This window comes from Barbus barbus (assembly GCF_936440315.1).
Source record: "Barbus barbus genome assembly, chromosome: 20".
Taxonomy (NCBI): domain Eukaryota; kingdom Metazoa; phylum Chordata; class Actinopteri; order Cypriniformes; family Cyprinidae; genus Barbus; species Barbus barbus.
The window spans coordinates 8,307,529-8,331,383 of record NC_136748.1 but is presented as its reverse complement, the minus strand read 5'-3'; the positions used below and the strand labels follow the sequence as shown (position 1 = coordinate 8,331,383).

The window sequence follows — 23,855 nt, the reverse complement described above, 5'->3', positions numbered from 1 at the left end:
TGTTAAAAATTATATTGTCAAAATGTTAACACGACATTTTGATTATCATTACCGAAACAGGAAGTTTTCTACATTTTGAAAATTGTTAGATTTACAATTTTCTATGAAAATGTACTTTATTAAGGTCTAATTATATGCACTGAGAAAAAATTAGCAAAGCCATCATGGCTTCTCTATTGTTAGCAAAACATACTGAGGCACCTCATCCTCCGCAACACCATTCTCATATACCGCACCCATTTAAGGCCAGTTGCGGTAAAGAGAACTTATGTTTCGGGAATGAGAATTTAAGCATATTGTGTATGACTTTTAAATATCTCTTATAAATTTAATGTTAATTTAAAATTAGCTAAATCTTGATATTTTGCATTATGATTTGTTTCATTGTAGACAGTCAGCAAGTGAGAGAATTATTTTTTTAGCAAAGGCCAGGTTGACAAAATTCAGGGAGAAATTACACAGCAACCAAGAACTGCTCAATGAGTACAGAAGGAAGGAGAGAGAGAGGTTAGGTTTGGAGATGTTACAGCAGGTGTAATCAGCAAAAAACACCCTACAATGTTAGGAAATGTACAAACCCGATTCCAAAAAAGTTGGGACACTGTACAAATTGTGAATAAAAACAGAATGCAATGATGTGGAAGTTTCAAATTTCAATATTTTATTCAGAAAACAACATAGATGACATATCAAATGTTTAAACTGAGAAAATGTATAATTTTAAGGGAAAAATAAGCATTTTAAATTTCATGACATCAACACATCTCAAAAAAGTTGGGACAAGGCCATGTTTACCACTGTGTGGCATCCCCTCTTCTTTTTATAACAGTCTGCAAACGTCTGGGGACTGAGGAGACAAGTTGCTCAAGTTTAGGAATAGGAATGTTGTCCCATTCTTGTCTAATACAGGCTTCTAGTTGTTCAACTGTCTTAGGTCTTCTTTGTCGCATCTTCCTCTTTATGATGCGCCAAATGTTTTCTATGGGTGAAAGATCTGGACTGCAGGCTGGCCATTTCAGTACTCGGATCCTCCTTCTACGCAGCCATGATGTTGTAATTGATGCAGTATGTGGTCTGGCATTGCCATGCTGGAAAATGCAAGGTCTTCCCTGAAAGAGACAACGTCTGGATGGGAGCATATGTTGTTCTAGAACTTGGATATACCTTTCAGCATTGATGGTGCCTTTCCAGATGTGTAAGCTGCCCATGCCACACGCACTCATGCAACCCCATACCATCAGAGATGCAGGCTTCTGAACTGAGCGCTGATAACAACTCTGGTTGTCCTTGTCCTCTTTAGTCCGGATGACATGGTGTCCCAATTTTCCAAAAAGAACTTCAAATTTTGATTCGTCTGACCACAGAACAGTTTTCCACTTTGCCACAGTCCATTTTAAATAAGCCTTGGCCCAGAGAAAACGCCTGCGCTTCTGGATCATGTTTAGATATGGCTTCTTTTTTGACCTATAGAGTTTTAGCCAGCAACGGCGAATGGCACTGTGGATTGTTCACCGACAATGTTTTCTGGAAGTATTCCTGAGCCCATGTTGTGATTTCCATTACAGTAACATTCCTGTATGTGATGCAGTGCCGTCTAAGGGCCCGAAGATCACGGGCATCCAGTATGGTTTTCTGGCCTTGACCCTTACGCACAGAGATTTTTCCAGATTCTCTGAATCTTTGGATGATATTATGCACTGTAGATGATGATAACTTCAAACTCTTTGCAATTTTTCTCTGAGAAACTCCTTTCTGATATTGCTCCACTATTTTTCACCGCAGCATTGGGGGAATTGGTGATCCTCTTGCCATCTTGACTTCTGAGAGACACTGCCACTCTGAGAGGCTCTTTTTATACCCAATCATGTTGCCAATTGACCTAATAAGTTGCAAATTGGTCCTCCAGCTGTTCCTTATATGTACATTTAACTTTTCCGGCCTCTTATTGCTACCTGTCCCAACTTTTTTGGAATGTGTAGCTCTCATGAAATCAAAAATGAGCCAATATTTGGCATGACATTTCAAAATGTCTCACTTTCAACATTTGATATGTCATCTATATTCTATTGTGAATAAAATATAAGTTTATGAGATTTGTAAATTATTGCATTCCTTTTTTATTCATAATTTGTACAGTGTCCCAACTTTTTTGGAATCGGGTTTGTACATGAGTACATACACACACACACACACACACACACACACACACACACACACACACACACACAACCCTTTAGCCACTACTATAACAGGGATTTGGTGCTGGATTAAGTGTACTGTTCATACTGTGGGAAATTCCCGCCACACTAAGGCATGTTGGTTGTGTGACTCTTAAAGTAACAGCAGCCTAATACATTTGCTGCACTCTGTCATTAATTTTATTAAAAACAAACTTCAATAATTTAAATTAATAAATTTGTTACAATTTAGTAATAATTGAATTAAACAGTTATTTGTTCTTCTGTTTGTAATTTGTTTGTATATTTTCTTGTTTACTTAATTCTTCAATTAATTTCAAAGACTAAAATTAAGCTCTACCCCACCCCACAACTATAGGCCCATTATAGAACACACACACACACACACACACAAGCATCAAGTCTATACTATATGAAGATGTGTACATAAAGATGTGTACATTCCAGGTATCAAAAACGAAAACAAACTGGCAAAATAAAGAAAACTGAAGAGCTGACTACGAAGCAACATGAAAAGAAAAAAAGACAGTGGTGGGAAAACTCAAAGCGTTATTATAAACGAAAGAAACAGCTTAAGGCTAAAGTAACTTTACCTAAAAGGAGAAAAAGTTATTTTTTATGTTCAGTTGCTGGATGAAATATTCTTAAAGCTGTAAATAAGAGATGGTTTAAAACTAAAAGTACACAAACAAACATGTGTAAAACACTGACACCATACGATGTTCATTTGCATGCTACCACCAAGATGATCCCAACACGGTATTGAATTAATTGGTTGTGGTGTAAGCAGGAAAATCAAATACAAGAGAATCAGTTAACTGCACTTAAGGAGGTTAAATGACACTCTACTTTTAATTTTGAAACAATCACTATGAAATAGACAACTTCCATAAATTAAAAGTGTATGATGTTTTATGTGTGTGAACACTCTACACATCTGTTCTTGTTGTGTAGAACGGTTGTGTAGCATTACATGTACACTGTTCTTGTTGTGCAGAACATGTTGTGTAGCGTGTATAATTAATATACATGTGACAAGTTCTGACAAATCAGAATGTGGTATTTGTTGGTCAGTTGGTCAGTTATTTGTTTTAGTGCCATAGTAAAATGGCTCAAAGTTTTTTAGGTACACGTTGAAATGTTGCCCTGTTTATTCCTGTTGTAATGTTTTTCCTAATTTAAAAAAAAAAATATTGGCTTTTGTATTTTTAAGCACTACACAATAAAACTGTTTTGAACTTGAATGCATGATTGTGCAAATATTATCAGTTTTTTCTACATTATCTCAGACTAGTATACTAGTCTCAGTATAAATCTCACACTAGTAAACTTATTATCATTACCGAAATAATTAACCTAATTTCCGAAACCTATGTATCATTACCGCAACAGATGTTCATTAGATGTTAATTTAATTCATAGAATAATAGTACTTTGATTTTAAATCCACGTGCAGAATCTACAAATTATGTTCTTTGAGGTTTGTCTCATCATTTTGAAAAAATGTCAGGTTTCATCTAAATATTTAAAAAAAATTGTTTGTAAATTGTGGAAGGTGTTGCGGTAATGAGAGAAATCAATCAAAATGAAAAAAACTGTTAAATTAAAAATAAATATTATTTCAGAATTTCAAGTAACTGTGCATGACTACTAATAATCCATTTTTAAAAATGTGAAAATGTATTTGCTTTTCTAAGAGTGGTGATGTTTTCAGTCGGTTGCGGTAATGAGATTTTTTAGGACTTATTTTGGAAATTATGTTAAAAAAGGTGTTAAATGGTAAGTACAAATTTTTAATTGATGTTCACAGCGTTCCAGACTTTGTTGCTAATATCTGAAAAAAAAAAAAAAAAGTTAATTTAAGCATTTTTAAAATTTCATGCTTGAAATTTTTAAAACTAAGATTTCGTGAGAATCACCCAACTGAATGTGGTTAAGTTTCATAAAAGAAGCAACATTTTGAACAGAAAGCTGAGAAAATTGTTTCTGTAAGAGACTACATCCGGATCAGATTCAGATCAATGATAAAAACATAGATGGAATAGATCGGCGCTTCATCAACACCCTCAAAGCTTCACACTCCTTTACCACTTCTTGGGTCGCTAGCGTTATTCAGTTTTGATTTAAATGCTGTTTAATGTTTGATGATTGTTTGTTTAGATATGCATCTGCTTACATATGCAGTCGCTGGCTTCTGCTTCTTATTTGCTGTTTTTTGATACAGAAATTCAATACTCTTTCAGAAGATGTGTAATGACAGTGAAAACACAGAAAGCCGGAAAATTCCATCAGTGGCGGGGAAAGAGTTAGAGAGTTCACCCTGAAATTAAAATGGTCATCATTTAACCTCATGTTGTTCATAAGGTCATCTTCGAAACACAAAATACTTTTGTTAAAACTTCATGTTTTAATATCCATCCATTGAAAGTTCATTACACAAACTTTGGTGCTTTTAAAAAGTTAATGAAACTGTACTTGTTTGATGCGTAAGAACAAACCTCATTGATTCTTGCATGTCAGCAAGGTGCATTTGAGCTAAGGTTTATCATGTATGGGACCCTGGACCACAAAACCAGTCATAAGGGTCAATTTTTCAAAATTGAGATTAATACATGATTTGAAAGCTTGATGTATGGTTTGATGATGGTTTGTTCTTTGATGTATAGGATAGGACAATATTTGGCCGAGATACAACTATTTGAAGATCTGTAATAGGGTGCAAAATATATTGAGAAAATCGCCTTTAAAGTTGTCCAAATGAAGTTCTTAGCTATGCATATTACTAATCAGAAATTAAGTTTTATATATTTACAGATATAGATATATTTACAGTAGATAATTTACAAAATATCTTCATGGAACATGATCTTTACTTAATATCCTAATGATTTTTGGCATAAAAGAAAAATTAATAATTTTGACCCATACAATGTATTTTTGTCTATTGCTACAAATATACCCCAGCGACTTAAGACTGGTTTTGTGCTCCAGGGTCACACATTTGATGTGTTCTACTGTATGTACACTGTCCCAAAAAATGTAAAATCAAAAACAAAGAAACTGTTACTGGGACAGTAACTAATGAACTAGTTTAGAAGGTATTGGCACTAATATATCATTATATTAATGAATAATTATATATTATTATAATTAATTATTTTATTTATTTATTAATAATATATAATTATATACTAATAGACAGGCTCATATAACCACACTACTTCCACCCTTAACCCATCAATCCACCCTTAACCCATCTCTTTTAGAGAACTACAGACCGGTTTCCCTTCAGACAGTTCCATCAAACCCATCGTTTCATCGCAATTTCACCATCCAGTTAGGCACATCAACCATAACTCCTTCAAAAACAGCCAGAAACCTTGGAGTTATGATTGATTGATCAGCTGACTTTCTCAGACCACATTGCTAAAACTGCCCGGTCCTGCAGATTTGCTTTATTCAACATCAAGAAGATCAGGCCCTTTCTTTCGGAGCATGCTTCACAACTCCTTGTTCAGGCTCTTGTTCTGTCCAGGCTGGACTACTGCAATGCTCTCTTGGCAGGTCTTCCAGCCAGTTCTTTCAAACCTTTACAATTAATCCAGAACGCAGCAGCAAGATTAATTTTAATGAACCGAAAAGAATGCATGTCACATGTCTTGTTTTCTTAAAAAAAAAAATTACACTAGCTTCTCTATTCTTTTTGCATTCTATCTATTTGTTTTCTTTATATTTATTATACAATTAACAAAGCAAAAAAAGGCCTCTAACACTAGCTTGTTCTATTTTTGTATTCTATCTATTTTATTTGTATTTATTATATAATAAAAAAAAAACCTTCCTACGTGTATTGCGTTAGGCTAACTGAGACTTGTCATAGCACTTGCATATTCCTCTTTAGTTTTCTTTGATTGCTTCTATTGTCCTCGATTGTAAATCGCTTTGGATAAAAGAGTCTGCTAAATGACTAGGCCTAAATGTAAATGTAATATCTTTAAGGCACCAATATGGACCCTTTTAGGTATACAGATATATAGCTATATAGATTCAGATATAGCGATACTGCATCCTTGAGTATCTGACGATATTGATGCCAGTCCAATACCAGTTTAAAATATCTATACCTCAATGGATAACTTAAACACAGTTGGTGCAACCAGCCACTGGATTTGAGTACCTTTGCCATTCTTTTTTGCAGGTCTTCTCAAGCTCTGTCTGGTTAGATGAGGACAGCCAGTTGGCCATTTTCAGGTCTCTTCAGAAATGTTTGATTGGGTTCAAGTCCGGTCTCTGGCTGGGCCACTCAAGGACTTTCAAGTTTTTGAGTAAATCAAGTCACTGCAAGTCTGTCACTTGAATATATTGGTGACCCCATGAGTGTGTCAATCATACTAGCAAAGATTGCAAGTGTTTTGTGGATTAAAATGTTAATCCTTTTGGAACCTCGTCAAACAAATTACTCGAGCGGTCCGGAGTCAATCCGAGTTAAGAGAAGATCTGTTCAGCTGTTCTGAGTCCTGACACCATTTATATGTTGTCAGTAACTGCATTATTTTCAGGACAGGCTTTCTTTATTGTTACGTGATTGTGCCTCTAGTCTTCTGTGAGCTCTCATCTAGATTTCCCTAGAGATCCATTTGGCCTTGATGATCTTCCAATGACATTCACGACAGTGACAAACAAAAAAATAATTGCTTTAATCACAGATTTAAAGAAATGCTTCACCCAACAAGAAAAATAATCATTCATTTACTTGCCATCATGTACAAAAGTAGACTGCTTACTCCTCTTTCTTCCTTTTATTCCTCTTTTGTTTTGTTGACTGGTATGTTGCTTTATTTCAGCTTTCTCTTTCTTTCTTTGGTAAAAGATACTAGTAATAGTTTTTTTTTTTTACATTATCTAAAGAAAAATGTGAGTTGTAATTGCCACCCTGATGATGCAAGGGTTTTGTGAATAGTTGACAATGTTATGTGGTTGAGTTTTAAGTCTTTTTAAGTGTGCAGACGTGTCGGTATTTGGTAATACAATATAATGTGGTAATACACATGCATAGTATTGTTGGGGGGTATCCACACAGAATGCACTACTTCTCCATAGTTTTTCTTTGTAAACCTGCACTAGACTCACATGTTTGACCATTATGTGTTTTAACTGTAAAACTGCGTTCTTTGTGAATGGCCACTTATTGTGGGCACTTTAATATATGTGGTGTTTATCAAACAACAACAAACGCTTCAATATTTGATACTTATTTTCAAATATTAGTTCACACTTAAACATTTTTACATTTTAATCTGGACTAAAACATGACAGCCTTAGATCATCTTCAGATTCTTTATTATTGTTTGAAATATTTGCTTACTTTATACATTGTGCTGTGTAACATTTTATTATATTTACATATACACTGTAAAGCCTGTAAGTCGGCAAAACTAAAAAAAATTAAGTTTAAAATTAAAAAAAATTAAAGTTAAGAAATTCAAAGTTGTAAGTATGCAGAACTGAAACAATTCAGATTACTTAAAATATGTCAGTTTTGTATGGAAGCTAGTCACTGAATAATAAAAAAAAAGTAATTGCAATTGACTTTTTCTCAGAATTGTGACATGAATTAACAATTCTGACTTTTCTCTTGTTTCTTTCTTTCTGAGAATGCCAGAATTGCAAGTTACAGCACACAGTTGGGAGTTATAAAGTCAAAATTGCAATTGTAAAAAAAAAAAGTCAGTCTTTTTTCCCTCGCAATTGGATTTTATAACTCAGTTGAACGTTCGCAAAACCCGCCCACCCTTAGTTACTGTTGCCATGACCGACACACAATGCCACTCTCACACTAAACGCATGTTCTCACGCAGTGAAAAATACATCGCAGAGCAAAGAGGAAACTGACAACACACCGACAGAGAAGACGAAGCAAGTTACTTCTGATATGAAACAAGGTCTCAGGACCCTCAGCTTTTAAATGGTCATTTTAAAGAAATTAAAACAATAAATATTGTTTTGTGGCTCTTAAATGTGTCGACAGATATCTGTATTGCCTCAGTTCAAACACGTGAACTGATCGTCTTTTCATATGTACTTAAAGCACGAGATTAACATGAATAAACAGCAGAAAGTATTTTATTTCAACCGCGGAGCACACCATTTTTCAAGTTAGTCTGATTTGTGGTAATGTGCTAGAAGGGATACAGGTGCGGCTAACGTTACTCGGCATGCACATATTTTCTGAGCTGGCAATATAACATGAAACCTATAAAAATGGTTTTAAAAAAGCACATCGCACCATAGTTTCATCGCTTTAGAGTGTCGCCATCTTTTGGCAGGACCTGTCAAGGATTTCTATGGAGACAGGCCGTAGCTGTCGGGAAAGATGGTGGATAGCAGCGGCAGGACATAATATCCGTTCTGATTGGTCAATTTTGGGTTAATATTGAGTAAGCCTGATACAGGATGGACAGATGTGTGTTATGTGCTGTTGACATAATCACTCAGGGACTAGCTGGATATGCAGCCGCAAAACTGCTGTTTGTCTGAATTCGACAGGAAGTTCAGGTACAATATTGCCTTGCGTATGTAATCATTTTTGAGGAAGTTGGCAGAGCCATCACGGTTGGTGTAGTCCTGTAACCACACGTGCTCATCTCACCAGTTCCAGGCCTGTGATATGAATGCGCTCACTGAAGCATGGACGTTATCTTTGAATCGCATGCAAGGCAGTGTTTGGACTTTACCCTCATCAGATTTATACATTCATTTTTTTGAACATTTGTTCACATCAAGTTCAAATATTTCTAAATTGTATCTATGGAAGTACTTGTATTGAGGGCTGATAATTATTTTAAAATTATGGCAATAAAATGTTTTAAAATTCTGTTTTTAAGAGAAAGGAAAATTGTTTTAAATGCTTAAATTTAGGCAACACCACATTATAATGTACAGTATAAAAAAAGATCTTAATTCTTAATTCTCCCTTTTAATAATTAAACAGAGCAGAAAGTCTTAAATTCATTCAAAAATATATATTTTTTTCCAATACAAATATCTAAACTTGCTTAAATGCATTTACTTTAGATACAAAGTGAGGATTTTTGAAGAATTTGGTTTCTGAGAAATTGAACATGATGGGAGTTTATGCTTGAAACAAGAACGAATATCTGTCAATGTGAATTAAGTTGATTTTTCGGAGCCCACTGGCAGACATTTGTTCTTTTTTAATCATATGATCTTCACTTTGATACATTTCTCATAAAACACACAACCTTATGTCAGTTTGCTTGGCAGTGTATCTTGATTTAAGACATTTGCACTGAAAAAAAAACAAGACAGAAATAAACAACTTTTTGCAGTTTGATCAGAAGGTTCAGTAAAAGTTATTTCCACATGCTAGTTAAATATTTTATTTTATTTTCAGTTTATTTTATTTTAGTTTTAGTTAGTAAAATGAAAGTAATTGATTTCTTGAAAGTTGCATTTTCAAACTCATTTAGTGCTCCCTAGGCATTTATATTTTGAGAACATAGTGTTCCCTTCAACTCGGTCCTTAAAAACCTCTTAAAGTCTTAAATGTACCTTCATAAAACTGTCAGAAACCCTGCATATTTCCATTTGATTGCTAAGTGTTATCAAATGATTAGTGTTATTTAAGATGAACTTTATAATTGATTTAACGTGGGTGGTTCTTGAGGAAGCCTGGCAGTTTTATGAGGACAATGTCTGAAACTAAAACCCTCGTTCGTATTTTAGTCATAATAAAAGCGCTTGCGCTTGCTATGTTTTGCTTTGTCTATCCAGTATTCTGCTTCTTTTAGATAATAGAATAAATCCAGTGAAATCTGAGCTGCACCTTCAGTACATCTGTCCGTATCTCTAAATCCAGCGGCCTTGATCTGTCACTGTGACCCAGCAAAGTCCTCGACTTCATGTCTAGTTTTACTCATTACCACTGTTAGATTTTACAGCCGCCTTCTGGATAATTTTATCCCAGTATTCTTTTAAAGATTGGCAGAATATCCTGCCTTAAATCAAAGCAGATTCACTCCTGTAATGATATTTTATATGTTTTTAAGGAAGTCTCTTATGCTCACCAAGACTGCATTTTTTTTTTTTTTTGTCAAAATCAACAATTATATTATGGGGATTATTATTATAATTAAACAGAAAACCTGTTTTAATATATTGTAAAAATGTATTTCAAAGCTGAGTTTCCAGAATTTCTCCACTCTTCAGTGTCACATGATCCTTCAGAAATCAATTTTTATTTAGTTTTTTTTGTTGTTATAATTTTAACTTAAAATCTGCTCACTTACCTCATTGATTATGTGGATCTATGAGTATGATAATTAGTACCAGATCAGACCTGCTTCACTTTCTCTCAGTTAAATGCTACACAGTGGCAAGTGGCAATATTGGAAATCATTCATTGCAGCTTTGAGAATGAATCCGTTAGTGAATGTATTCAAATTCTGAATGGATAATAGCTTAGAAAGCGCGTAAAGAGCGCTCCACTTCGTTTTACACGATCTATTATAATCACTGAAGCTCTGCATTGTACGATGAATCTCTTATTTACATCGTGTCTACACCTGGTTTGTTATGATGAGAGGATTGGCCAGCTTGCAGAACCCAGCAATGAACAACACTTTGCCATTGTGAGTAGTAGAGTGGATTCTGACTGATTTAAATGCAATTTCCCCACACAGAAAAGTTGATTCGCACTGAGACCTAAATAACTCCCTCAAACCCATTCATGATGTTTCCTGACAGAATAATAAATAAGCTCTGGCTTATGCACTTCATGATTATCTTGACTCTGGTGTAGCATAATGTGACGTTAGAAGAGAAAATGGTTGCCTGTCTTCCTAATGACCCCATAAACTCATGCAAAGGACTTCCCCACCAGCATGCCTGATCTATCTGGATCCAGTGTCAGGATCTCACTACAAAGCATTAAAGGGATAGTTCACCCAAAAAATGAAAATTCTGTCATTAACCCTCGTGTCGTTCCAAACCCATAGGACCTTCTTTCATCTTCAGAACACAAATTAAGATATTTTTGATGAATTCCGAGAGCTTTTTGTCCCTGCATAGACCGCAACACAACTGACACGTTCAAGGCTCAGAAACGTGATAAGGACATTGTTAAAATAGTCCAGTTCAACCGTAATTTTATGAAGCGACAAGAATTATTTTGTGTGCAAAGAAAACAAAATATGAAAATTAAGGTTGAACCATGATGTCACATGGACTATTTTAATGATGTCCTTACTACCTTTCTGGGCCTTGAACGTGGTAGTAAGTCTATGCATGGTCAGAAAGCTTAATTTAATGTTAATTTGTGTTCCAAGAATACTCGAAGGGCTTATGGATTTGGAACATCATGAGGATGAGTAATTAATGACAGAATTTTCATTTTTGGGTGAACTATTGCTTTAAGTAAAATGCAGCTCACATTTAACTTTACGAACTTTAGAAATGCTAGGGTAAATTGTAACACTTGACTAGCACTTGCTTTGTGACGGTTGCTCTTTGTTGTGCGTTGTAGAGGTTTTCTAACAGCACAGGCAGGTTGATGGCTCGATTCTCTTCCTACAGCCAGTGTTCTCTGGATCTCAACTCTGTGTTGCTAGGCAACAGATTTTTATCCAGGCTTCATTTTTATGTCAATGTTATCCGGTATGATGGCATCCTAAATAAATAATAAAAAAAATAAGTTTAATATGCTTTTCTTGTTAAATATTTTTTTGCTGTTGTCAAAACCTGTGGCATGAGCAAAACATAATCTGCATATTTTTTTGTTTCTTTCAGGAAAAGAGGAATAGAAGTTGTTCAGGTAAGTGGATCTCACCTCAACTAAATTAGTTTCAGATGTTTATCTAATGTGTGAAATCACAGACCCAAACATTATTCTGGTGTCCAGAAGTATTTTCCCATTCATTATCTCCAGAGACATTTCTGAAGATTCTTTAGTAAAGATTTCCTGTGCTGCGTTTCATTCAACTTGGAATTTCCAACATTTCTTCAAACTTGATTTGAAGTTGGAAAGGTTAATGATAAATTCAATGATAAATAAAGGGCTAAACACAAAATTTCTGTCTCTTTTTCTGTTCAGTTTGTTTTTGAAAGCGGAAAGTGTGGTTAGCTTGTTTTAATATTAAAGCCCAAACTGTTCTCATTGGTTTTCACTTTGCATTACAATCGAGCATCATGCTATTTTTTAATCTCTGAAAACAGCTGTTTGACTTGCTTACCCTAGAGTGCAATGAGAGAGATAACTTACAGAGACATGTTATGTAGATAGTTCCTCCAGTAATACAAGTTCTGGGTAATACCTGCTGGAAAGAACACCATAAGCTGTTGTTGGAACCAAAATATCATAGAGGCTTAAGTAACCACCTGACCTAACAGCCACGTAGAAAACCCATGCATTATAAAAATGTAGTTGTCCGATTCAGAATTCTGTTGTTTGACCTTGTTTGCTCTTTGCAACGTCATAACTTTCTGTGTGCGTGTTTGACATTCACTGTAATCGGGGGTCACATCATATCTAAAAAGCAAGCAGTCCCTTGAGGCTGACCTCACGTCTTTTTATTTAAGTGTGGGAAAAACAAAGGCAGGAGTCTCTGGTGAATAAATAGCCCAGTATAGGCTCCTTGGAATTGCCTTCAACACACACACACACTTACTTACTTGAGCACATGTACTTTTGAACCACTAGACCAATAGACTTTTTCTATTAACTTCCCTTTACTTGAAGTTCAAACTAAATTTGAAAACTGGATCAGTGGATCCCATACACTTTCATTGTATTAAAAACATATAGAAACCAAATATTCTTGAAGATATCTTATTTGTTTTGTTTCACAATCATACACTGTGACTGACCCCAAAAGCATGTAATTTTTTGGTTTGTTTTTAAAAAATTTAATAGTTTAATTGTTAATAGTTTTTAACAGCAAGGACACATGACAGTGAAGACATTTAAAATGTTACAAAAGATTTCTATTTAATGGTTTTTTTTAATTAATTAATTAATTTTTAATTCTGTTAATCAAAGAATCCTGAAAAAGTATCACGGTTTCCACAAATATATAGCTGTTTTCGACAGTGTTGTGAAGAATTTCTTATTATGATCATCATTCTCAATAAATTGCATTTAAAAACATACAAAATTTAAATTATATTATGTAGTAATTTTTACAGTATTTTTATCAAATAAATGCAGTCATGGTGAGTGTAAGATTTTTTTTTTTTTACCAACCTCATATTTTAACAGTAATGTAATAGTAGTAAATGATGACCAACTTTTTTTTAGTTTGATTTAATTATAAAACTTTACTCTTTCTCTGACCATAACACAATATTTTAGGATTTTTTTCTAGCTTGTGGCCTATTTCTAAACCTTATTTGCTGGAGTGGAATGTCCTCACATCTAAACTGTAAAAGAAAAACAAATACTGTAAAAATACGGTACTGCATTCATTTTTCTGTATTGATTTTTTTAAAATATTTTTTTCACCTGTATTTTGAGTTTTGCACTACACCGAGATGCATTTTAGAGTTATTTGAAACATCTTTTGAAATTACTGGACAATGTCCTGGCAGAATTATTTAAGCGAATATTTTTTTAGCATTTTTACAATATTACCAAGCACAGTTTGTGAAGTCTAACGTAACAAAACACACCTCGGTCAGAATTTGTATTGTTATAATAATGCTCATCTCTTTTCCTCTTCCAATCTTGTTATGTCTGTGTAATCCAGTAAAGTTGTAATATATTCAACCACATTAACCTGCAAAATTACTTAATCAGGCTCATTTCCTCGCTAAACACTACATGATTCATGTTTAATCCTCCAGCTTTGAGACTGTGAGACTCCATTAGGATGAAGAACGTTTCCTGTTCCTCTCAAATGCATTGGTCCATGAAGAATCCTCTGTGTCCTTTTTTTCTTTTGACTGATGCATTTGTATGGGCATAATGTTATGAATAATTAGTCAAGGCCCTCTAACATGGTTTTCAGCCATTTACTCTGGTCATCTTCATGTGCTCCACATTATTTCCAGAGATACAGACACTAGGGTACTTATCTGTCTTCTCAGTGTGCTTTTATTCTAATTTCTCGCTTATTTTCTAAATGGATCCATCTAACATGAACACTGGCTGGGAAGAATGTCAATATTTCATGAATTAGGGAAGATTAAAGAGCGAGGACATCAGCAGGGATAGATTTGCCTTCTGCTTCTTTCTTCTATTCAAGGCTGTTTTTGGTTCTACAAATGGAATATTTTACTGTAGATGTTTATTTAAAGTCAACCTGATGTCAAAATGAACGCTATTTAAGTTGTAATACCCATTCCTGGTTTTATTGTGTGCTATTGATCAGTACACATTATTCCAAAAAAGATTTCTTTTGTAATTTTGCATCGAAATGTAACAACTTGCTCCACGTCTAAAATAACTTTCTTTTCAGCTGATATCAGCAAGGCCATTAAAGGCATAGTAAATGAAGATATTTTTAATGAAACCTGAGAGATTTGAAAGTATATTCATAAAGACAGTTTAAAAGTAATCAATATGAATTGAAGACACACAGATATGGTCCAAAAATGGTACAAAAGCTGTGACTATGGTGGTACCTTTTGAAAAGGTACTAATTTTTACACTTTAGGTACTAATATGTATCTCATATGCACCTTTAGGGGTAAATGTGTACAAATGCGTACCTTTTGAAGCCCCAGTGACCGTTTTTGTGCCTTTTGTTTTCTGAGAGCGTATGTGAACATATTTAAATTAGGCTTTTATTCACATTTAAACATTGACTGCATCAAATATGGTAAATTGGGGTGGAAATTACGTTAAAGCTGTTTCGCAAAAGAAAGAGTTGACTCGGAATCATTGAAATGAGTCGTTTTTAAAATAAATCCCAAGCCGTTTCATGTTAACATCAACATGAAACATTAGCATATTGGCCGCCCACTTGTTGGTCTTTTCGCGTTGGTCTGAATGAAAATGCAGATTCATTCTTTGCCACTAGGTGCCGCTTTTGGAGCAGTAAAATAGCGATTTCCCCAGCAACGCTGTACACAAAGCATCACAAACGCTGCTTTATCAGGCATTACAGGGCATGATGAAATGAAAATGAGACCAATAGATCTAGGGATGCGCCGAAGCCGAACAAAATTAAACGCTGGGCCAAAGGCCGAATACTGAACACGTTTTTTTTGCATTTTGTCCCCCATGTTAGGCCTTTTTTATTTTTTTTTCACCACTGCATAAATTAAATAGCCAAAATGTGCTTTTTACTGTTTTGTCCTGCTTTAAAAAAAAAAAAAAAAAAAACAATTACAAAACAACAATTTAAATATTTACTTAACACTGAACATTTTAAACATTCTATCAGACATTATATCAACAAAGCACAACTTAACTTATAATTAATAAATTACTAAAATAATATTTTTGTTGGCCATTTTTGAGACCCCTTTCTTGAATCAGGAGCAGAAGAGACTTCTTTTAAAACAGAATATATTACAGATCCCATTTTGAATACATGAATAACATTCTGTAGTTTATCGTTTGAGGTTATTTCGCGATTTCAATCATCACAGTAACCTGCATCAACCACCTCTTCCACTTCTCATCGGAGACATGAGATGCAGCGCTAAGCAGTCTCTCGCTGTCGGTGCTTCGTGCTTGTAATGATTATTGCGTCTTTCTCTGAGAGTTTTATATACTTTCACACTGCAGAGGTGTTTGCTACATTAGTGCGTGCCTCTATTTGATCGCGTCACGTCATTGTTCGGTACAATTTATTCGATCTTTTCGCTTATTCAGTTTCAAAATTAAAAAATGAATCGTTGAGCGAATCGTTTGGGCAAATAAGGTAAAAGTGAATGCATATTATAAGACAATGAAAGTTTTTTGACCCTGTATGCATGTCAACCTGTTGTTGGGGACTCCCAAAACCAAAGTATGAACCTTTCGTATCCATAAAATTAAAAGGGGCACTTTAAGACCTGCGTTTGGTCTTTAAAGCCTGTAAGGCAAACCTGCTGTTGTTTGTCATTAATGTTAATGAGCAAACCATTCACTTCTCTTTAGTAGCTTTAATATGAATTGATGTATATTAATGCATTCCATTATTTTTCTATGTAAACACGTGCTAGATGGACATGTATGACTATCACACTCGCGTCTTGCATCTTTTGCAGCGTCTCGCACATGAGCGCCACGTTTTTAAGATGCTGTGTCAAGTTAAAAGTATTTCAACTTTTATACGCAGCGCCTCTCATCAATGTCAGTTCCAAAACAATGGACCAATCAGAAGACCCCAGAGGCGGGGCAAGCACTGCAAGCTTTTTTTAACAGTAGCAAGCTGGCATGGCAAAGGTTTTATTTGACGCTACGGCTCATGTTTTTAGACACAGATGTGTTCTGTATGAATAGCCGCTTAGGTTTCATTCAAAATATCTTCATTTGTGTTTCAAATAACGATAGATTTGAAAAAGGAACATTTATTATTATTATTATTATTATTATTATTATTATTATTATGCTCCAAATGTTTAACCGCTATCAGATCGGACTCACCCAGGCAGAAATGCACTTCCTTGTGTTTTTTTTTTCTGTGGTTCATTGATGGCTTACTTTCAAAGCTGTAGCTGCTGCTTCTAATCATCTCTTGTCCCGATGATTTTAACTCTGAATGACAGCTTTAGGGCGTTACTGGGCGAACAGCTCACCTAAATTCATCTTTGGGTTTTATTCTGCACGTCTGCCTCCGGGAGCCATCTGCGGGCATGAGTCATCGGTGCAGCGCCGGGTCAGTCTCTGACCTCTGCCTGCTCATTTCTGCCATCAGCTTTCAGGATGTTTTAGTAATGACAGGAGGAATCTGACTTGCTGTGAATAGGTATAGAATAAAATTGGTTATTTATTTGCTTATAAATTTCATTTGGTTGCTTGTGGTTTCTGGCAGTGTAAGTGAAAATGGAGAGGCATTTTAATGCAGAGACTAGTGCCTTGAGTAGCAGGCAGACTGACGTTGGTGTTTTGTTACTTGTGTCTCGGATGGCGTAAAGCATCATGAATAACTGATTGGTCGTGTATCTCTATACAGACATGAATGGAGAAAAGGAAGTAGCTCTCATGAATAACATGACACAAGATAATGAAACATTACGCACTGTACATTATTTGCCAGTGACTAAACTAAACAGTTTAAAGAAAAGAATGAAGAAATTTGGTTAAATTAACAAAAAATGTTTAACTGGCAACCCTAGTGAATGATTTTATTAGTGAATTTATTTAATGCAACACTGTTTGGGTGTGAAGTACAGTTATCAGTAATATATATTATTAAAAATACAGTTGTAAATTAATTTTAAATTCATTATCAATTTGTAAAATGAAAATGGTTGAAAAAAAACTATCAAATAAAAAGAATAAATTGATAATATTTTAGACATTTCTAGTATTTTTCAAACTATAATTGGGCTGTATACATTATATAGCTGCCATATATATGTGTATGTGTATATATATATATTTAGTCATTTGGCAGACGCTTTTTATATATTGTGTATATGTAGGTGCGTAAAACAAAAAGGATGTTTTTAGTCCAATAGGTAGCTGAATTTGTCTGACAGAGGTGTAAAGAGTACCTGAAAACCATACTTTGAGTAAAAGTACAGATTTTAGATTCACCTTACAGTGAAAGTTATTCCACTACAAGTTACAAGTCACCAATTCCAAAACAACTCGAGTAAAAGTATTAGAGTATCTGATTTTAATAAGTATTTTACTTGTACTAAATATAGGCTCAAAGATGCACTAGTCAAAGAGACATTCCAGTAAAAATCTGTAACGTTGTGGAGAAGCTGGGGAAACAGGCAGGGGCAAGGATCTGTGTGCAGGCATTTCATGGAAAACACCAGAACAAACAATAAGCCAAAAACCACAGGCAAACAGACAACCATTACATTCAACAACAAACAAAGAACTAAAGAAACACTAGGGCTGTATATTTACAGGAGGCTAACAAGCTGAACAAGATAAGATACAAACCGACTACAAACACCACGGGAGACAGGAAGTGACATAAAAGTCCAGGACAAGGCACAGAAAATGCAACAAAAACAAGAAAGCTGATTTGGGAGGAGAGCAATCAAACTTTCAATATTGCAAAAACAAAACAACCTTCAAAAAGGTCTCTTCAGTATAAAGGATAAATAAAGTAATGTTAAGTGGTTTCGGCCTCGTTGCCAGCTGCAGTCATGTCCTCATCTCATATATAAAACACCTGTGATTCACAACTACTTGCTCACATTCATGTAAAGTAACCTCGTTGACAAGTTTGGGTAAGGGCGAAATGCACAAGTTATAGTACTTTTGGTGAGCTGTAGTAGGCAGTATCACATCTTTTGTAGCATAAATAAACTGCTGCAGAAAAGCTAGGTACCATGCAAAATATAATGTGTAACTGTAACATTCATTTCAAATGTAGTGAAGTAGAGAGTAAAAATTGTTAATATCTTTGATACTCAGTACAACTACAAAGTATCCGAAAAGATGTTTAAGTACAGTAATTAGTTACATTTACTCAAGTACTTTACAGCTCTGTTGTCCGCACGCTGAAAAATTCAAACCGACCAAAAAAGGCCTACCAAAAATTGTTTTTGTTTCATATGAAAAAGTGACAAAAGTGCAAAGTGTATTAAAAACAGACCAGAGAGCAAATGTTTCAGCCCATGCATTCTTCAGTGCTCACGAGGCAAAAAAGCAACACCACACTTATATAGACACAATTGCAAATTGTTGACAGCTGATCTTAATCAATGAGGCATAATTGTCATGCCAACAATTTCCCTTTACAAAAAACATGCAAGATCCATCTCTTCATTTAATCCTGTTGAGGTTAATGATTTCAACTCCAAAAAGCCTCTCTTTGTAACAATTTTCTATCACGGTTACCACCTCTCCTATGCGAAAGAAGACTCAAAATGATGAAAAACCAGAGAAGTGTGATCTTGTCTCCTGATAGAACTCATATGTTCATATGACCACGTTTCAAAGACATGGGATGAGCACTCTTTGCATGTAAAAGACTGTCTTTTACAGTTTCCTTTCTGTACAGAGAAGATACAAGTTGGCCATTGATAACAGATGTTTGCATCCAAAAAAATTCAAGTCTGTTGTCCACACATGATAGGTGAACTTAATGGATGAACTAAGACGATTCATATATAAGGCAACAACTTTGAAATCACTAGTAGAACCTTTTTAAATGATGCAGTCATCAATATATCTTTTGAACAATACCAAATTATTGATAAAATACTGTTTTTATAACAGCATAACAAAGCTCTGCTCTCAAATGTAAAATTCACTGTACAGTGCAACAGTTGAGATGAGATTTCCTCATAAATGTATGATGAAATACCTGTACTGGTAAGAGCTGATCTGATCGGATTATATCACTGTATTGATTTTCCAGCACCTGTCTTTATGAAGTATTATTAGGCTTTCCTGTAGCTCAAATAGTAGAGCATGGCACTAGCAATGCCAAGGTCATGGGTTCGCTTCCCAGGGAAAGCAAGAGCTGATAAATGTAAAAACTGTAACTTGAATGCAATGTAAGTCGCTTTGGATAAAAGCGTCTGCTAAATGCATAAATGTAAATGCATAAATGTAAATTATGCACTGAATAACTCTGTAGTATATTCTTTATTAGAGATCTGTCTCCTGTTACTTTATAGCCCCTCCGCGTGAAGGAGGAGCTGCTGTTTAGCCAACAAACTGTCTGAGAGAGGGTTGTGGTGTTGTACCTTGCTTAGCAGGGACAAACACACAATAGTAGGCCGTTAGGGGTGTGTTTCCACTGTCCACATAGGGCTTGTGGTGGAACGGCCTGTCCGTGTACAGTAAGCATGAGATTATCAGAGGCAGAACAGGTTTATCAGCACCTTGGGATTTGAGCTTTGTGTAGTCTGGAGTTGTTCTTAACATCGATGCCTGACCACTCGGGGGACGGCCCATGCTGGAAACAAGTGGAAGGGGAAAAACAACTAAATATAAAGCCGCTTTAGAAAGTCAGATGGGTTTAAACATTCAACCATACAAGGAAATAAATTGTGTCCCTGCAGCTCTCGGCCATAAATAGTCTATTGCATTTTTTTTTTAATGCAAGGGTATTGTGCAAATTGATTTTAAACATGCTACTGGTTTAATGTGTCACCAAGTGAAAGGGAAATGCCCTTTTTTTCTGATACTGATTTTTTTTAATTATATATATATATATATATATATATATATATATATAACACTGTACGTGTAATATTCTAAAACAGCCAACTACAAGGAACATTTATATGTGACACTATAACACATTTATTGTTTACATTCATTATTCATTAACCGCTACCATGACGTAATATTTTTGTGCGCTCTATTCTACTGCAGCCATCCTAACTTGCTGTGTACATTGATAAGGTTATCAAAGTCAGCAATACTGCTTTAAATTAGTTTTAAATTAGCAAAAGTGAATCAACTTCAACACAATTTGTTTCATGTTGTTTTTCTCGAACTCACATTCTACAGACATAATCATATGCCAGCCATGCATTATTATTATTCTTGATGCTTAGACAGTAGAATCAGTAGACATCAATTTAATCTGTATTAAATTCAGTGGTATTTAACATCATTGACCTTTGACCTTGTCAGCACTGCTGTAGATTCATGCTCTGAGTGTAAATGATGACCTTTCACCTTTCCTGTTCTCTGCAGCTTGACCTGAGTCAGCCGTTGGAGGAGCAGGGTCCCCTGGACGTCATCATTCACAAGCTAACAGACCTGATCCTGGAAGCGGATCAGAATGACACCCAGTCCCTGCTGCTGGTCCAGCGTGTGCAGGTGAGAGGCGTGCAGAGGGCCTGTCTGAGCATGTGTGCTGTGCTCTTCAGCCCCTGCCTCGATCTACAGCTCTGATTAAGATGCAGGAATTTCAATCTGATTAAAGGCTGGAATACACTTCACAACTTTTGCCCAGATTTTTGCCCTGATTAACTGTCTGGAGAAGTTGACGCTTGTTGCTGAAAGTCAGAATCAACTTTCAGATTGGAGTTGGAAAAACATGTAGTGTATGACGGTCACAGACTGATTTTTTAGCTTCAGACTCCGACTCTATTTTTTTTTTTTTACCTAAATGTGATGTCTTTGCCATTCACTTGTAAGTGAAAGTAGGAGTATTTATCATTATGAGAGAGGTTTTGCATTGTTAATAGTGCATTAAGTTTCAGCTTCATTTTTATTTTCAGAAAGAGACTACATGTAGTTTTTCTTTTATATCAGCAGTAATATACTGACACAATGTAATATCATTTTTTAAATTCTTTATTTAGATTGTAATTTATTTATGTGTACATTCGTTTCCTACAGTTCAGTTCATGGCTTCTGAAATTTGAAAATTACATAATAATATAAAATATCCTCCTGAGACCCAGCTTGTGTGTGTGTGTGTGTGTGTGTACACAGTAAATATAATTAGTTAAAAAAACAAAACAAAGCAAATTTATTTCACAAAAATTAAGACTTAAAGGTGACACATCATGAAAATCTGACTTTTCCAGGTTTAAGTGCTATAATCAGGTCCCCAGTGCATCTTACCAACCAAGGAAACGTGAAAAAGATTAACCCAGTAACTTTGTTTTTGTAAGCCTTTTTCTGCAAGTTTCTGAAAAAACAAGCGCGTCTGATTTTGCTCCCTTGGTGACGTGGGATCTCATTATAATATTACCGCCCCTTAATCTGTAAGTTTCCGCCCACGGCGCTGTCATTTAGTTTTCGCAACTGACAGAGGGGTACCAGTTCTAATGCCATGGTGAAAGTTTGAGCAAAACATGCAAACTGTTCTGCCTTTAGCTGCACAGATGAGCACAGAACACTATTTAGTCCCAGCCTCAGAGGAGTTTATTGATTTTTGATTTATTTACTGTATGCTGCTGCCACCACAGATCTAAAATAATCATGTGATTTATTTCCCAGCTGTTTACCTTCACAGACATAACTGACTGTATTTGTAACTCGTGTGTTTTTAAACTTATTTGTGAATGAGAACTTAGTTTAGTACTCGCATGCTGTGACAGCAGCTTTCGGTCCGTGTGCTTCGGATGTGTGCGCTCAGAAAACCGTATATCAGAAGTTTAAACTCATATGGTTTAAAACACATGATTTCAGCACGATAAACATGATAATCAGAACAAAAACAGATGTTTGTAGCAGGTACGAGCTGAAATGGTGCAGCTCTATTCTGGAAAGGGGGCGGGAGCAGCAGCTCATTTGCATTTAAAGAAACAGGCACGAAAATCAGTGTTTCTGCTTCCACTCAAAATAGGCATTTTCTAAATGATATAATAAATGATCTGTGGGGTATTTTGAGCTGAAACTTCACAGCTCTGAATAAACAGCCTAAGGCTATTATAGCAGTCCCAAACTAGTTTTTGTTAAGACAATTAAGTTGGTATGAGCCACCACAGTCATTTAAACATATACAAAATGACTCAAAGTGAAAATAACATGGTAGTTTTGGGTTATGGAAACAACAGTTACCATGGTGAAATATAAAAGTAACATGAACTGTTAATAAAACGCATTCACGCGTGCTAAAAAAAAAGTGTGCGCTACAAACACAGTATAACATCTGGCAACATCATCTGACCGCAGATACTGAATCGTTTTTCTCAGGCACTCTTTACTTTAAACGGCATCTGACAGAAGTCTCACTTTCATGCACATCTTTTAAAATAAAGGTCTCGCATCAGGAAAACATTCAGAATGATGTTTTTAGTTGTTGATGTCGTTTCTTTGGCCACACACCAGTTGAGAAACACTTGTTTAGAGTGATTTTATTTTTTCAGTGTTCAGATCATTCTGTGTCTTATGTAAATCTATGTACATTAAGCGCATGCTTAGTGAGAGTGCAGTCTCAGGAGAGAGCTTTAAGAACATTAAGAGGCTCAGCGCTCTTACGTTCTCATTTAGAGGCGAGTACCTGAGCTGACATTTCATAAGACGAAAAAACAAAAACAAACTTGTAGGATAGGAAGCTGAATTAAAGTCTTTTGTGCAATGTTATCACAGTATATAATAAAATGTTATATATCAGAACATACACACTTGCAACGAGTCAAAAGTTTGGAATAACTATAAATATTATGTCTTTATGAAAGAAATCTGTTCCAAAAGCCTGCATTTATTTGATCAAAAATCCCAAAAAAAAGCAATACTGTAAAATATTACAATTTAAAATAACTGTTTTCAGTTACATTTTATTCCTATGATGCAATGCTGAATTTATCAGCAATTACTCCAGTCTTCAGTGTCACATGATCCTTCAGAAATCATTCTAATATACTGATTTATTATCAATGTTGAAAACCTGTGATACCTTGCTCAGGATTCTTTTGATGAATAAAAAGTTCAAAAGAACAGCATTTATTCAAAATATAAATATTTTGTAACAATTAACTATATCCTCCTGAGACCCAGCTATGGAGTTTTTGCCTCTGTAGTGGACGTTATATTTTAGTGAATTTCTCTGAGACCTCACATGTCACAGTTGTAAGTCTGGATGTCCTGTACAGAGCACATTCTGC

General features: G+C 35.1%; 1 protein-coding gene across 2 annotated transcripts in view; it reads left to right on the top strand.

The window, feature by feature from the left end:
* LOC306886684 (inositol-tetrakisphosphate 1-kinase-like) overlaps nt 1–23,855 on the top strand; it is a 50,286-nt gene that overhangs the window by 8,013 nt on the left and 18,418 nt on the right. For both annotated transcript variants that reach the window (XM_079443989.1, XM_079443988.1), the window contains exons 3-4: nt 12,006–12,030; nt 20,989–21,114. In XM_079443989.1, coding sequence (XP_079300115.1) covers nt 12,006–12,030; nt 20,989–21,114 — 151 coding nt within the window. The remainder of the gene's footprint in view (nt 1–12,005; nt 12,031–20,988; nt 21,115–23,855) is intronic.